Below are 17,478 nucleotides of genomic sequence, written 5' to 3' on the forward strand. Positions count from 1 at the left end.
TGATAAAAAGCAATGTCAGGGGTTTAATGGAGAGGAACCACTTCTTTGACAAGTAAATACAGCAGCTCAGTTTTGTATAGGGATTATCTATGGCTTATTTTATTTTATGCCCCCCCAATTATTTTTATTTATATTGTTAAATATTTCCCAATTTTTAATATTTCTTTTTTTTAAAATTTTGAATTTCAAATTCTCTTTCTCCCTCAATCCATCCCCAATCCATTGGGAGAGCAAGCAAAATAGTATCAATTATTTGTGTGAAATCATGTAAAGCATATTGCCACAATAGAGCTATGGAATTTTTTTTATTTTTTCCAAAGTATATATTTTTTTCACTAAATATTTCTCAATTACATGTAAAAAAATTTTAGCATTTTATTTTTAAAGTTTTTGAATATCAAATTTTCTCCCTCCTGCTATCCTTCCCCCACCCACTGAGAAGGCAAGCAATATGGTATTGACTATTCATGTGAAATCATGTAAAACAAATTTCCATAGTAGAGCTAGGGCATATTTTAAAGCCTAGGTCCACTTTTCCTGATTTTCTAACCTTGTTCCAAGTAGTCTCTGCTCCAACCTTCGTGTTCAAGGCAACAAAAATGCCTTTCTGTGTTGATATGACCTGAAAACATTGTCTTCCCCTCTTTAGTTTTAGTTATCTGAATCTTTTTCTTTCCACTAAATCACTTTTTCTGTTGTATCCTACTTATTGTATGTATGTTTTCTCTCCTGCCATTTATCTTCAAGAACAGAGATTAGATTGCTTTTATCTTTGTATTCTGTTTTCTAATGTAGTGCCTTGATTATAGCAAATGTTTTATAAATTGAGATAGATAGATGTAATGTATTACTTATAGAGTCATTTACCTGCATTCATCAGAATATCTAAGTTCAAATTTTGCTTCTGTTGCTTATTACTAAACTACTTTGATCTCTCAGATCCTTTTGTGGAAATCATAGCTCAGATACCATGTTCTACAAAAAAGTCTTTTCAGAGTGCCCTCCCCCTGCCCCCGATAGTCAATATGCCTATAAATGGCATCACCTCCCTGATGTCATGGCCTTGCTCCTGTAAGGTCTTGATATGACAATCCCATACATGTTGTTTTTTGGATCCTGGTAGCCATTTTATCTTTCTCTAATGTTTACATTGAGACTTTGATGAGAAAATTAACCATATTATAAAATCTGATTTGTGTGCAGTGGTTCCAAACATCTCAATTTTTTTTAATTGCACTTGTACTTGGTTTTGCTTTCCTAGGTGGTTTTGGGGAAATCTCTTCATATCTTGACTTAACTATGTTCTTTTAACTGAAATATATTTCATAGAAACTGTAGATTTCCAGAACTTGAAGGAAACTTAGAGATCACTAAAGTCAAAGGTATCTGAGGCCCAGAAAAGGGGAAGTGATTGCCCTTGGTTGACTCAACTGGTTTGTGGCAAAACTAGGATTAGCCCCCAGCCCAGGTGATGAACAATCAGAAAATCAAATATTTGATTATTTTTGTTGAGCAAAGTGTTTCAAAAGATGCTACATTCCCATCCTATTTTACCCATCAATCATAAACAGACAATGAGTGAATACATTGCCAGGAAAGGAAATGCTCTTTGTAGGGTTCATTTGCAAACCTTAATGATATATGAGGAATTGGCATTTGAGAAAGTCTTCCATGAAATCACCTACAGCATACTCCAGGAAGATTGTCAATAGATATGGTTCAAGATGGTCCATTTGAGTATACCTAAAGCATTAAGGGAGGCAACTTGGGTTAAAATCCCAGTTCTGCCATATATTTGCTGTGTAGACTTGTATAGGTTTCTTAAGTGCTGTTATGGAAATAGTTATTTCAGCTTGTCACCTCATATTTGAATAATATTAAACAACATTTTTCATGCTTATGGCCAAGGCTCTTGAATATTGAAGGCTAAAAGGTCAGTTTTTGGCCCATCAAAAATTGTTTTTCAGGGAACTCTCTGTTATCAATAAGATTATATGTGCACTTCGATTGAAGTATATTTCTTTGGTTGCTCACAAATTACTTATGCAAAGTTAGATGTCCTAATGTTGAAATTATATAAAATTGCTTCCTCTGAGTACTTTAGAACTGCTGGTCTTTAACTTTGGCAGACTGTTGAAGCCTATGGACCCCTTCTTAGGGAGTGTGTTTGTATGAAAGGAAATCAATTATATTAAATACAGTTATCAACATACACACATATTTAAAAACAAGAGTTTTGATTAAGGAGCTTTGTTAAGAAATCTTATTTTAGAGATATAGAATAGGAAGATTATTTAGAAGAAATTTAACTCTGCAGTATATTGGAAGTAGCCCTGACTTGAAATAAGGAGAAACCTGCATCGTTCCTGCTTCTGATACTAATTATGTATCTCTAGACAAATCATATTTTTTCCTCTGAGCCTCAGTTTCCTCATTTCTAAGGGGAAGATTATAATACTTAGAGTAACTTACATCTCCATATTGTTTTCAGGATCAGATGAGATAATAAATATAAAAGCATTTTGTAAACTTTAACGAACTCTTTACTAGTTGTTTTTTTTAATTGTTCCCATTATTTGATCTTCTTGACAATTTGTGATTATAAGAATGTCATTCCCTGTGTGCTAAAAAGTCAAAGATCAAATCTCAGAATAGTGAAACTCTTTTCTAAAAACACCTTTTATGGAAAAGAACCCACAAATGGAGTTTGCTCATGCCCAGTACACTTCATACATCTGACTGCTTTACTGAGCAATTCTCAAGTGTACTTGTCTGTGGAGAGAGGATCAAATTAGATTTAGGAATTACTAATCAAGGCAAGAAAGCATCATTGGCAAGGCACTAGATTCATCCTCTGAGAATAAGACTGGGCACTTAATTTTGATTCCCTGTATTGGGGGAGGAGAGAGATACATACACATATTCTTATATGAAAATATAATATATAACATATGTAAATAATATATTTAATTTTATGTTTCTAGGCAAAGGTTATTCCTACCTGTGTGTTTGTATATACACATATGTAGGTGTATATATGTACACATTTGTATAAATGAGTATGTATATAAACATACACATTCATCTCTATTCTCTCTGATTACATTTATAAATACCTATGTATGGGGTGGATAGGTGGCATAGTGGATAAAGCACCAGCCCTGGAGTCAGGAGTACCTGGGTTCAAATCCGATCTCAGACACTTAATAATTACCTAGCTGTGTGGCCTTGGGCAAGCCACTTAACCCCATTTGTCTTGTAAAAACCTAAAATAAATAAATAAATAAATACATAGCTATGTATTACATTTAATTATACATTACATATGGAGAGAGAAAGAATAAGAGAATTTCATTTTCAGTTATTTAGTAATCCCGCTCACAGAAATATTTGGAAATGTAGAATAAGATATAAAGAAAATTACTGGGACATATTTTAGAGTTTTATTTTATGATTTGACCCTGAATCTAAATGTCATAAAAAAAATTCCAGTACTACTGTTTGTATGTATATGGTGGTATCTTTTGTTGGGAGTGGGGAGGAGATTAGGGAGAGAAGGGCAAGGCTGGAGAGACCTGGGATGGAAAAGATTGGGAGTAGAATGATAGATTGCATGTGTGTGTGTGTGTGTGTGTGTAAAATGACAGGGACAAAAAAGTATTGTGCACAAGTTTCTTTTTTTCCAGTTCGTGCAAAGTGTCCTCCCAGGAATATACAGGGATGAGTCAGATAGGTATCTTATTTTGTGCAGTCTATTCTTATTATCTTTTAAAAATTTTTTTTTTTGCAAGACAAATGGGGTTAAGTGGCTTGGCCAAGGCCACACAGCTAGGTAATTATTAAGTGTCTGAGACCGGATTTGAACTCAGATACTCCTGACTCCAGGGCCGGTGTGCTATCCACTGCTCCACCTAGCTGCCCCAAAGATTCTTTCAGTTGAGAGGGCATATTATGTCCCTTAAAAATTTAATGAATCTCAAGAAAGCTCCTTGCCCAAATGTGAATGACAAAGTTGTACTAGATAAATGTAATATTCTGGAAAAAGTACTGGCTTTGGAATCTGAAATTACAATCTTAAATTATGTCCTTATTATTACTGTGTGAAGTTGGTCAAGTCACTTAATCAGTTTCCTCATCTATAAATGAGGGGGTTGAACTAGATGGCCTTTAAGGTTTTTTTTTTTTTTGCTCTAAATATAAAAAGCAAGCTAGAAAAGAAAGTTGTATTTTTAAGAGTCTGTATTTTTACCTGGATTTTAGTAATTTTTTGTTTTGTAATTTGTAATTAGTTAACATTTACTGACTCCGAAGTCCTATAGAAGGCACTTTGGGGGGCAGCTAGATGGTCCAGTGGATAGAGCACTGGCCCTGAAGTCAGGGGTACCTGAGTTCAAATCCAGCCTTAGACACTTAATAATTACCTAGCTTTATGGCCTTGGGCAAGCCACTTAACCCCATTGCCTTGAAAAAATAAAATAAAATTAAATTAAATTAAAAAAAAGTATTTAAAAAAAAGAAGGCACTATGGAAAGGGAGAAAGATGCAGAAGACTAGATTAATTTTCACACAATGCAATTTCATTCCCTTGCTCTACCACCATCTTCTGGTAATTAGTGTAGGGGGTTAAACCCTTCTAAGTTGCTTTGATTATCCTGAGCAAGTTCACCTATGATCTGTAGGATAAATGCTGGGTGCTGAACCATCCCTGTTAATACTCACTTTCCTTGCCTCCTGATCCCAGACCACATATAGCATTTTGTTCTTCGCATGACTTAGTTTTATTATTTGTTTGGCATATCTCCCTACTTGTCAGCAAGTTCCATGAGAGTAGGAATCTTGTCTTATCGAAACTTTGTTTTTCCCCAACTTCTGACAAATATGTTTCTAGACTCTATAGCAAGATTATTCTCCAAAACTTTTCTCAAATGTACTTACCCATTCAATTGAATTTTAGAGTTCAAAGACCAGAGTCAATATCTCTTCACAGTCCAACATAGTGCTGAGACCATAGCAGTTGTTCAGGCGATTCTTGCTGATTAGGTGAAGGTCTCAAAATCTCAGCCTTTTGATGGCAAAAGCAAATTCTACTGTGGCATGTCTTGCTTCTGAGTATGACTACCCTATGACATACAAACACTGAGTACCAAATGAAAAATCCACTGCGGCTAGGTGGCGCAGTGGATAGAGAACTGGCCTTGGAGTCAGGAGTACCTGGGTTCAAATCTGATCTCAGACACTTAATAATTGCCTAGCCATGTCGCCTTGGGCAAGCTACTTAACCCTATTGCCTTGAAAAAAAATCTAAAAAAAAGTTTTCACACATGGATAAATATTTTTCATCCTAGTGAAGATTAAAAAAAATCTAAAGTTTAAAAAAAGAGAAATTTATTTTCTCATAAAATATTGGCTCTGAAAGGAGGACTTTCTATCATATTAGGGCAGTATAATCTCATTATAATTATACAGGTTAGTTGAGTTGCATGGGGGCAAAAGCAAAGCTTGGCATATTGGAGAAGACTATTTATTGCTTGTCCAGGAGGTGAATAAGAGCTATTTGTGCTGGTTTTGATTTAAAATAAGTACCCTAAGTGTTTTAAATCAGTGTACTCTGACTACTTAGAGAATTTTCCTTTTTTTCCTTCCTGATGGAAAAAGAAAAGATGTGGAATTTTGGAAAATGTTTTATACTAATTTTTTAAATTAATTTTTATTAAAGATTTTATTTGAGTTTTACAATTTTCCCCCCAATCTTACTTCCCTCCCCCCACCCCACCATGGAAAGCAATCTGTCAGTCTTTACTTTGTTTCCATGTTGTACCTTGATCCAAATTGGGTGTGATGAGAGAGAAATCGTATCCTTAAAAGAGAAGTCTAAGAGGTAACAAGATCAGACAAAAAAATATCTGTTTTTTTCTAAATTAAGGGGAATAGTCCAAATTTCTTTAGTTAAATGTCAAACATATCACCTTTTACAATATTGCAGAAGCTCTTTTATTATTTTAAAAGATGTGCTGGATTATAGGGCAAATGCAAACACTTGCAAATCCTTTATGATTTTGTTTTGTGGGTGGGAATGGTCAAATTTATTCAAGTTCATTAATCAAATGCTCCAGGCCTTCTCCTGTTCCCTTCCCCCTCTCTCCATATTTGTTTTATGATGGAAGATAATTGTTCCAAAGAATAAAATTTAACATGAGAAAATTAATGTTGATTTGAGTAAAAAAATTGGAGAATTTGTCAGCATATATTCAGTAAACAAAAGTCTGAGGAAACTACAAGTCACAATGAATACAGATTGGGTCTGGAGTCAGGCATTCCTGAATTCAAATGCTGCTCTGGACACTATACTAATCATTTAAGCCTTCCTTCTCAGTATCAGTTTCCTCATCTTTAAAATGAGATGGTTGAACTCAATGTCTCCTAAGGCCTATGCTTAGTTTCAGAGGTCCTATGATAATGATGAAAACAAAGTTAGGTAACATTTCCTAGCATTAAGGGTAATTAATTCCTATAATTCTGAATGAGATCTTGCCATTACAATCTCCAGAAGTATGGTAGTAGAAAGAACATTGAACCAGGAACTCTTATTCTAATTCTGTGATGAGTTCTTGGGCAAGTGACTTCATCTCTATGGACATCAGTTTCCTCATCTGTAGTTTGAAGTGCCTGGATTAGATCTCTAAGGTATTTTATAAGTTTCTAGTCCTGTGAAAAACTAAATAAACCTTTAAGGAATAGCTAATCAAGTATTGCACATTGCTCACGATTTTTGGAATTTTCCATGGGTCAATCAATTGTGCTGATTTTTATGCTCTTTTAAAAAAAATTATGGGAGCAGCTAGGGTGGCATAGAGAATAGAACACCAGCCCTGGGCAAGTCACTTAATACCTATTACCTTCCTCCAAAAAAAGTAGTGGAATTTGAAAAATATACTATTTTTTATGGAAGAGCTCTCTGGGAGTGGGAGGTATCCTAGGAATACTTTTGATGATATAAAGGAACTGAAGACATCAAAAATTTATTTAAAAAAAAAGATACATGGTGATAGTCCTTCCAGAGTAGTGGTATCAAATAAAGTCAAATATGTGGAAAATTTTGCAAACTTTAAAGAATTATACAAATGTTAGTTATTTCAAAATTGGGTTGTTTAGAGGTACTCCTAGCTATGGGTTGAACTAAATGACCTCTTGAAATTCCTTTTTGAAGAAGCATAGTATAGTAGAAAGAAAGTCTGTCTTGAAATCTGGGTTTAAATCTCAACTCCAGAACTTGATCTTTGGACAGAGATTTTTCCTCTAAACCTAATTTTTCTCATTAATAACATGGTGATAGCAATATTTGAAATACCGAATTCATAGGATGATATCAAGCAATGTTCTTTTATAATTGTTGAGATGTTACATATATGACATATTTGTTCTCTGATTCTTTTTGCTTTTTTTCTAGTTTTCTTTCTCTTCTTTCTATTTCCAAATAACTTCAGGTGTATTTCCATTATTTTTTGTGACATTGTCTAGTGAATGACATTCTGAACTTGGAGACAGGAAGATCTGAGTTCAAATTTTGCCTCTGAAATTTATTAGCTATTGTGGCCTTTTTTTGAGAAAGTCACTTTAAACTCTCCAAATCTCAGTTTCTTCATCCACAAGAAGTTAATAAACTTATCACCTACTCCTCTTTATTATTGTGAGACTCAAACAAGCCTACTTGTACAAACTACTTTTGAAATTTTAAAACACTATCTCAATATGGATATTATAATTATTTGCCTATATATATGCTTACTTGCATATCCTTTTGCTTCTGACTGAGATGTGGGAGTGATTTTTATTGAATCAGTGAGTAAGTTATGAAAGTTGAGTTAGTATTATATTGTTGCCTTAGACCTGTGTGATCTTTGGCAAGTTTCTTAATTTCTCAGGGTCTTGGGTTCTCATTTATAAAATGAGGAGTCAGATTAGCTAAGTCTCTAAGGTCTTTTTCAGTTCTAAATTTATGAAACCATAATTAGTTGGATCAAGTAGCATCCTACTTTTTATAAACCTTAAAGCTTTATTTGACCAGATGTTTTGGGGGAGAAGTGAGGGGAATTTGTAATGAATTTTAAAAAGTTGAGTTCTAATAAATATTTGTGATCATGACCTTGCTGTTCACCATGTCCAAAATATTTATCACCAAATAATTAGCTTTCTGATGATGAGTTTCTTGGTACTTAATTAGGCTAGTCCTCTGAAAGCAGACAGTTGGTCAATGGGCCAATATTAAAAGCCTTTCTAAGCTGGCAGGATCTTCCCAAACTTTTCCACCTTTTGAAAGAAATTTTTTCTGTTCCTCCTTAAGCTTAGTGACTTCCCTTAAAGATTATTTCCAATTTATTTTATCTTTTTATGTGTGTACACATATATACTTTATATATAATATATACATATATATTTAGATATGGGTGTATATACATACATATATATATATATATATATATATATATATATATATATATATATATATATATAAATGCATATGTTTGCACAGTGCTTCCCTCTGTGAGCATCTTGAGAATGAGAAAAATCTTTTGTCTTTCTTTGTATTCCTAGAATTTAACAAAGTTCCTGGCCATAGTAGACTTTTAAATGCTTCTTGACTTGATGGGCTTTTGAGAACCTCTATGCTAAAGAAATCTTGCTGTATATAACTTAAATAGTATGCCTCATCCTGAATCTAGAAGAGTAAAGATGGCAAATGTATCTCCCAAGTTGGCCTTTGAAAAGCCAGCTGAACAATCTAGTGAAGACAGGCGATTGCATTTCCTGGCTATAGTCTATCCTCAGAACATAGCCGCAAGCCACAGTTTTACTTTTTGAATTTTTCATGTGAATATTCTGTCTTTCCAGTGAGAGAAAACACTCTAAACCCCAAATGTCCAGGCAACCTCAAGCCTAGGGAGTTCATTTGCTGTTCCAATGATCATCACATCAATCCATTAACCAAGTGACTAAGTATTCACTGTCCTTGGCATGTGTGTCTGTCTGATGTCTGAGGTTTGACCGATATTTTCCAAACTGATACTTTTGGTTGAAAAACTGTTGATTATCTGAATGGAAAGAAAAAAAGAGGTTTTCAAGGGAGTGGAAAACCTGATAATTTAGCAGATTCTTTATTTCAGCTGTAAATGCACACAGAATACAAATAGAAACAGTGTGTTATTTCTGCTTTCATAAAGTTGGAGGGTAATCTGTCTTGTGCCACAGCCATTATGTAGGTGGGAGACTTGGAAATTTGTATATAGACATGAGAATATAGTCTCTGAAAATATATATTACAGATAAAGCCCTACAGATGGTCTGCATATATGTCTATGTGTGTGTGTATGTGTGTGTGTGTGTGTGTATCTCTATGGCCACTGTATATATTAAATATGCCTTAGGTAAATGGCTGCAGTCTCAATTACATTTTAATGGAGTAAAAGGCTGAAGGGTTCTTTCTTATTTCCTGCTTTTAAAAAGGTGAGGTGATTCCTAGGTGAAGAATATTTTTACTGAAATGTCAGTATTATGGTACATCTTGAAGAAAGGGAAATAAAAACATCTTTCTTAATGTAACATTTCAAGTGACAGGATGGACTGACATGCCTGTGGAGCAAAACAGTAAATGGTAGTTTATGAAGAAAGATAAAAATGTCAGTTTATCTAAGGGATCACCAGTCATTTTCCAAGAATTGTCTTTTGCTGTGCAGAAGAATGGATCTAGGTCCACGAGACTGGAAATAGATTCATGGACAGTAACAACAATATAACCCAAACCGTTACCACCAACAATAATAACTAGCTATATAGTGCTTTAAGATTTACAAAATCTCATAAATATTATATTAATATAGTTTATTATATAATATAAAGTATAATACTTATATACTTATATAATATATAATATTTTATAATATACAGTATAAGATATTATATAATATATCGTATAATTATCATATATGTATAGCTTATATTTATATATGTATATGCTAAATGTGATAATAATATAAATATATGTAAATAAATATTATCTTGTTTTATTCTCACAACAATCCTTGGAGGTAGGTGTTATTTTATCTCCATTTGAAAGCTGAAACTGATGTAGGCAGAGATTAAATGACTTACCCAGGGTCATACAACTTACTAAGTATCTGTGTTCAGATTCTAATGCAAGTCTTCTTGATACTAGATGCAATGTTTTCCCACTTTATCTAGTCTCCTTTAGATTTCAGATCCCTCCTCTTTCTTTCATGGTACTTTCTGCCCTATTCCCAGTCAATCATTCAATAGGTATTTCCAAGCCAATTCACCTGCAATCTGACCATTCTCCCCATTTCCCTCCTCATCTTACCTTGACTGGGTAAACTTACATCTTATGTTATTGAGGTCATTATTTCCTAGACATTTCTAAAACATACCATCCCACATACTCTTCCTCCACTCCTTCCAGTTCTTATTTAGTTGTATTTTTGTGTTGACGATGCGGGTGGCTCAATGAATAGAACACTGAGCTTGGAGTCAAGAAAACCTGAGTTCATTACTCACTGTGTGGTCTTGGACAAGTCACTTACTCTGTTCACTGTAGTTTCTTCATCTACAAAAACAGAGATGTTAATAAGAGGAGGTGTCATAAGGATTAAATGAGATAAGGATTAGATTCCTTTAGTGCTAGCATATAGTAAGCATTATATAAATGCTTATTCTCTTTCCTGTTCCTTGTCTTGCAAGTTCTTTCTTGTTTTCTTGTATTTATATGCCTACCACTTAGCACACAATAAAAGCTGAATTCAAAAATTGGGAAAAAAACCATTTATTATTACTTACTATATCCTTAATATACGCTCGACCCTTTGATTGTGCAAAAGCACTTTGTTTTTGTTGGGTTTTTTCATTCATTTTCTGTTGTGTTCAACTCTTTGTGGCTTCATTTGGTATCTTCTTTGCAAAGAAACTGGAATGACTTGTTATTTCCTTCTCCAGCTCATTTTATAGAAACGGGAACTGAGGCAAACACAGTTAAAAAGTAACTTGTCCAGGGTCACACAATTTTTTAAATGTCTGAGGCCAGTTTTAATTTTAGGAACACGTGCTTCCTGACTCTATCCACTCTATTCTAGTTGCCCATAAAGATGTATTCTTTAAATTTGCCTTCCATTTATTTGAGTATGTATCCAGCTAGATTGTAAACATTTTGAGTGCAAGATGCTAACTATTTTTTTTCATTTTTTTGTATTCGTCCCTATTGTATGTTATTTTAAAGGCTATTTTAAAGAGCAATCTTATTTTGTTCAATTCAGTTTAACCAACATTTATCAACTGCCTATTACTGTCAAGACAGAGAGTTAGGCAATGGTGATCCAAAGACAAAAATAAATAACTCTCACCCTCAAAGAATTTACATTCTCTGGGATTAATTTTGTGCTAGCAATTTTTAGTACTGAAATTCTTTTTGAAATGAAGTTGATTAAAGAAGCATCTGTGATTATAATGTTAGATTGAATTTTTTTGTTTAGCTTTGCAATTGTAATTAAATCCAGGTAAACAGCCTTTAATTATTGTTTTTATTATTGTTATTATTATTTTATTTTGACATATCGAATTAGACTTCCATGCTGAGAACGTATAACATGCCAAACTTCAATATTGAGAAATGCCACTGGCTTTGTTCGGGTTTTTTTGATATCTGCAGGTTTACAATGAAAAATATAGCTCAGCTTAAAATCACAGCTGATAGGAGTGCTGTGTGATTGAAAATTCTGAAAACATTGTTTTGGTGACAATTATGTCTGTATGTCATTGTCTAAGTTTTGTTATTGTTCCTGTTTTCTTTTCTTTTTTTGAGGGGAGACTATTCACATGGAATCTCTATTATCACTAATCTTCATTTTCTTCATATCCTACCAGCTGCTTCCCAGATGCCCACAGATACTCCTATGTCTCTCCTATTTTTAAAAAGACCTTCCCTTAATCTAACCATTCTCACTAGCAATCATATCATTCTTTGACCCTCTTGTGGCTAAATTTAAAAAGCTGTCTACAACTGCTTTCTCCATTTTGTCTCCTTTCCTAACACTTTTATTTTTTAATTTAATTTATGAAATAAAATTAGCATTTCCATAACATAACAGAATAAAAAAAGAATTGTGCGTGAAGCTGTAAATCTATTATGTATAACTTGCTTTTCCCTTTAAATATATAATAGCGTTATCATGTAAATTTTTTCTTCCCTTCCTTCTCCTCCCCCACCGCCCCCCAAAAGGCTGCCATTAGACACAAATAGGCATATATATATATATGTATATATATATATATATATATATATATATGAATATTTATATCTGGCTGTGCATTTATTTACATATGCAAATGTATATAGATATGTATAAGATCATTCTGTATATACTTCTATTTATTGGTCCTATTTTGAACTCTGTCTTCATCCTGGCTTCTGACCTTATCATTCAACTAAAACTATTCTCTTTAGTGCTACCAATAATCTGTTGATTGCCATATCTAATGGGTTTTTTCCCATCTTCATTCCAAATATTCAGTCTGTTGCCATCTTGTTTCTTTCATATAAGTCATAGCTTTTATATTAAATCACTTTGTTTTTTGTTGTTTTTCAGTCATTTTCAGTTGTGTCTAACTCTTTGTGACCCCATTTTGAATATTTATGGCAAAGAAACTAGAGTGACTTATCATTTCCTTCTACCACTCATTTTACAGTTAAGGAACTTCTTTCTTTTATCATATCTTCCACCCTGGTTCAGGTCCTCATCACCTCTGGACTAATAGCAGTAAGTTTCTGGTTGATCTTTTTGCCTCAGATTCTCCTCACTCATCCTAGTCCACCCTCTGCCCAGTTGCCAAAGTGTTTTTCTTAAAGAGTGGGTCTAACCATGTCACCTCTCCCTCACCTCTCCCCCTTCTCCCCCCCCCCCCCAATATTACTCAATAAACTCCAGTGGTTCCCTGTTATCTCCTGGATCCTGTTTGGATTTTAAAACACTATATGACTTGATCCTTCCTTAACTTTTCAGTCTTCTTATTCTTTACTAAGCTCTATAGACTCTACAATCTAGCAATATTGTCTCCCTTGCTGAACATAATATTCAATCCCTGACTTCTTTCCTTTTTCATTAGAAGGCTGAATTTCATGGCTGAAATACTCTTTTTCTTCACCTGTGCCAGAATCAATGATTTCCTTCAAGACTCATCTTAAATTCCATCTTTTTCAAGGGGAATACCCCTCTTCTTCCCTCCCAATTGAGATCATCTGATGTTTATACTGTATGTATTTTGCATATGCCTAGATGTTGTATGTTGTCTTTTCTGTTCTAATGTAAGCATGCAAGTTAGCAAACTAACTTACATATAAGCATGTAAGTTAGAATGTTAGAATTTAAGTTAGATAAAGTAATTGGAATCAGTGAGACCCTTAGAAGAACAGTCCTTTTTTGTATTTGGAGTCTCAGGGACAAAATCTGAGAGAAAAAAATTTTTGAAAATAATCTCCTTTTACCTTGAACTGGTGAGAATCCCCTTCTCATAGTATCTACCATTTTGACCTGCAAAGTTAGGTCTAAGACTAAGTTAAACCTGAATACTGACATTTGTATCTACTTCTGATGAACCTTGTGAATTCATTTAAATGACCTGCAAGTAGGTTCAAAAAATTAACATTAAAGATTCTGTGTTTGTCATCTGGTCTTGACTTTCTCTCTACTTTGGTAGGAGGCATATGATTCATTGCAACATCAAGTGGGTTGTTGGAAATTCTACTTGCTAGAAAACCAAAGCAATCTTTTATCACATGGAATCATCTTATTTAATTTTCATTTCTGCTCTAAGTTGTAGAGAATTTGGTTCCAATAACAATAGCAACAACAAGAGCAGCTGTTGTTTTCCTAGTATTTAAATATTTTTAAGGCATTTTACATATCTGCCTTGTCACCATGTACTTCCCCCTTCCTTATCCTTTTTACTTTTTTTTTTCAGGAATTGACAATCATATCAACATTGCTTTTTTTTCTTATGGCGGACAAGGTAATCTATTACCTTATGACTCTACTCAAAATTCGTGTTTCTGAGTTGTAGACTGCCTACTTTGAAACTCCTCTCTCTATTATTCCCTGGCTTCCTTGTTCATCCATGTCAATCCCATTCTTCCCATGTCCCTGTCTTTCTATTGCACATTTTGGAACTCTTGTTCTATTTTTTTTATTATTATTTTTGGAGGTAATAAGGGTTACACAGGGTCACACAGTAAGTGTTGGAGGCCTCATTTGAACTCCCTGTTCTCCTGACTCCAGGGCCAGTACTCTATTCTCTATACCACCTATCTGCTCCTTCTTATTTTTTTATTAACAAATGGACCTTCATATTAAAACTATGCCTCTCTCTAGAAATTAATATATTAGTTATATATTATATTATTATTAGTTATATATAATAATTATATAATATATGTGGGTATATTAGTTATATAATTATAATATATGTGTATATTAGTTATATCTGTATTTTTAATATTGTATTGTAAATATATAGTATGTCTATGTGTATATGTGTATATATAGTATGTGTTTTACATATGTACATATATATATATATATATATATATATATATATATATATATATATATATGTATATTTTGCTTGCATTCCTATGTTTGTTTCTCCCAAAAAGAAAGTAAACTCCTTCAAGATAGTGTTTTTCCCTTTGATCTGGCATATGGGAGAAACTTAAGAAATGCCTATTGAATTGAATTGAAATGAATTATGTTTATACAAATTATCTCATTTGAGCCCACAGTCACTCTGTGAGGTAGGTGATGGGAGCATTATTCCCTCCTCTCTCCCATTTTGCTGATCACAAAACTGAGACTTAGAAAAGCTGAATAACCTGCTTCAAGGAAGACAGCTCATGAATATGAGTCAGGTTTCCCATCCACAGTAAACTCTTTTCTTATTCCTTTTGTGTAGTATCTGTGAGTTCTTGTCTGCTTTTAGACAGTAATTAGGAAAATGGTTGCTTTCACTTCTTGTCATTTTCAGATTGTTTGACTTGGAATTGTCCAGGTGTCAGAGGTTATTTTCTTTATGATAATACATTGATAATTAATAAGATCTTTAGTCTGTGATTTGACTTTTCGGCTCTCTGTTTTTCAGAAGAGGGCTAGTATAGATTCTTTTTTTTTTTTTTTTTTTTTTTTTTTTAGGTTTTTGCAAGGCAAATGGGGTTAAGTGGCTTGCCCAAGGCCACACAGCTATTAAGTGTCTGAGACCGGATTTGTACCCAGGTACTCCTGACTCCAGGGCCCGTGCTTTATCCACTGCGCCACCTAGCCACCTAGCCGCCCCCTGCTAGTATAGATTTTTGACTGTGCCTTTGGCCTTGCTTTTTATGAACTAATGAAAAGTATGAATTACAGAACATTTTTAGGAAATTGTAATTTCATTATTCTTAAGTGCTTAAGTCACAAAGGGGAAATGCAGAATCTGTTTTGAAAAGGAGCTAGGGATTAATTTTCATTGTATGTTTGCACACATAATTTGTATACATTGATTTTTATATGTAACTGACCGAAGACACTGAAAAGTGACTATTTTAAATAGGAAACAATCTTTGCCATTCAGTTTGACACATATTTGGTCATAGATAACTATAGGCATGACACTAGGCTAGACATTGAGCTTTACATCTAACCTTTTACATCCAGTGCAGTTCATGAGAACATCAATACAGAATACTGTTATCACTTCTATCTAGGGTGATTTGATCCCATCAGTGGCATTCTTTTTAAAAATTTTATTTTATACCTCAACAAACAAGCATTTATTTCCTCTTCCTCTCCCATTTTTTTAAAGAAAAGAAAACAGAACAACCCTTTATAACAGATATACATAGTCAAGCAAAACAAATTCTCACTTTGTCCATATTTAAAAACATATGTCTCGTTCTGTATCCTAAGTATATAACCTTTTGGTCAGGAAGTGGGTAACATATTTCCATCATCTATCTCTTGGAATCATTTTACATTAATCAAATACCTTAAATCTTTCAAAAATTGTCCTTAAAATGTTTTTATTATATAATTGTTCTGCTAGCTTCATATACTGAAGTATGTATGTATCAGTTATATAAATCTCCCTAGGTTTCTTTGAATCTATTCCATATAAATTATATGTATGTACATATACACTCATATACATATATATAACATAATATTTCATATGATGAAGCAGTATTCCAATATATTATTATATCATAGTTTATTCAGCCATCGAATTTAGATACACCCTCAGTTTTCATTTCCTTGCCACTCTAAAGTCAGGTTTTTTGCAAAGCACTTTTTAAACTTTAAAATGCTATTTAAATGCAAGCTATTATTAAAATTTTTATAGTTTCTTTTATCTCTTTGAATTATATACCCATTTCTTGGTAAGTTATGGCTATCCAGCCATATTTGAATCCATTTCTCTATTCTCCATAAGGTCAGAATTACCTTCTCAAATATTTTGGTGAATGCTAAGTACATTGTAACATCCACCAGATTTATTAGGGACAGAGTAGTATAATTGGCATAATGGCCAGAGAGTTGGTTTCAGCATTAAGAAGACCTGGGATCAAATGTTGCCTCTGTCAAATAAATAGCTCCATGACCCTAATTATTTCCTTATCACTAAACAATTTAGAGTAGGTTTTGATCTGTTTTGGAGAAGGATATCTATTTGTTCCCCATCTCCCTTCCATCAATAACTGAGCTGGAATAGTTGAAGTGACTTTTGATGTAGGATTTATTCTTAGTGAATATTTTAGTATCTTAGTGAATATTTTTCAAACTGGAAGAAATCTTGGAAATCATTGAGTTGAACCCCTTACTTTTAAAGAAAAGAAAACTGAAACTAGAAAACCAACTTGATTTTTTCAGGATCACACAATTATGAGTCAGATCTCAATCCCAGGTGTGCTGAACTTTTGTCTCCAATCCCTTTCCATTATACTACAATGCTGCTGCAAGTAATCAATGATCAATATTTTTTAGAATTTATTAAGATCAATATCTGGAAACAGGATATTGACACCAAAGGATAGAATATCTGGTCAGATTGATCATAGTTTTCAGCTATCCTTTTTTCATTAAAAAAATTACATGTTTGCTCATCTGTGTTACTTCTCTTTTGCTTCATGATGCTGCAGTAATTATTGACAGTGTTTCTATAATCATCTCTTTCAATACTTAATAAAGTTTATCTGGACTTAGAGATTTGAGCTCATTTAAATTAATGTGGTGGAGTGGAAACAGCTCTAGGCTTGGGTTTAGAAAGTCTAACTTTTGTGTCCTAGATCAGACACTAGATATCTGTTTACCATTCCAAGCCTCATTATCCTCATCTTTAAAATAACACTGGCACCATAAACTTCATAGTATTGCTGTCATTTAACATTTATTA

The 17,478-nt window shown here is 33.4% G+C and overlaps 1 protein-coding gene across 3 annotated transcripts in view; it reads left to right on the top strand.

Moving 5' to 3' along the window:
* Nucleotides 1–17,478, top strand: part of SMYD3 (SET and MYND domain containing 3) — a 1,048,891-nt gene that overhangs the window by 549,139 nt on the left and 482,274 nt on the right. The window contains exon 6 of one of the 3 annotated variants that reach the window (XM_074222846.1): nt 14,020–14,067. The exons of the other annotated variants lie outside the window; for them this stretch is intronic. Coding sequence (XP_074078947.1) covers nt 14,020–14,067 — 48 coding nt within the window. The remainder of the gene's footprint in view (nt 1–14,019; nt 14,068–17,478) is intronic. 3 annotated transcript variants of the gene reach the window in all.

The sequence above is a fragment of the Macrotis lagotis genome, chromosome 2 (assembly GCF_037893015.1).
Source record: "Macrotis lagotis isolate mMagLag1 chromosome 2, bilby.v1.9.chrom.fasta, whole genome shotgun sequence".
NCBI lineage: Eukaryota > Metazoa > Chordata > Mammalia > Peramelemorphia > Peramelidae > Macrotis > Macrotis lagotis.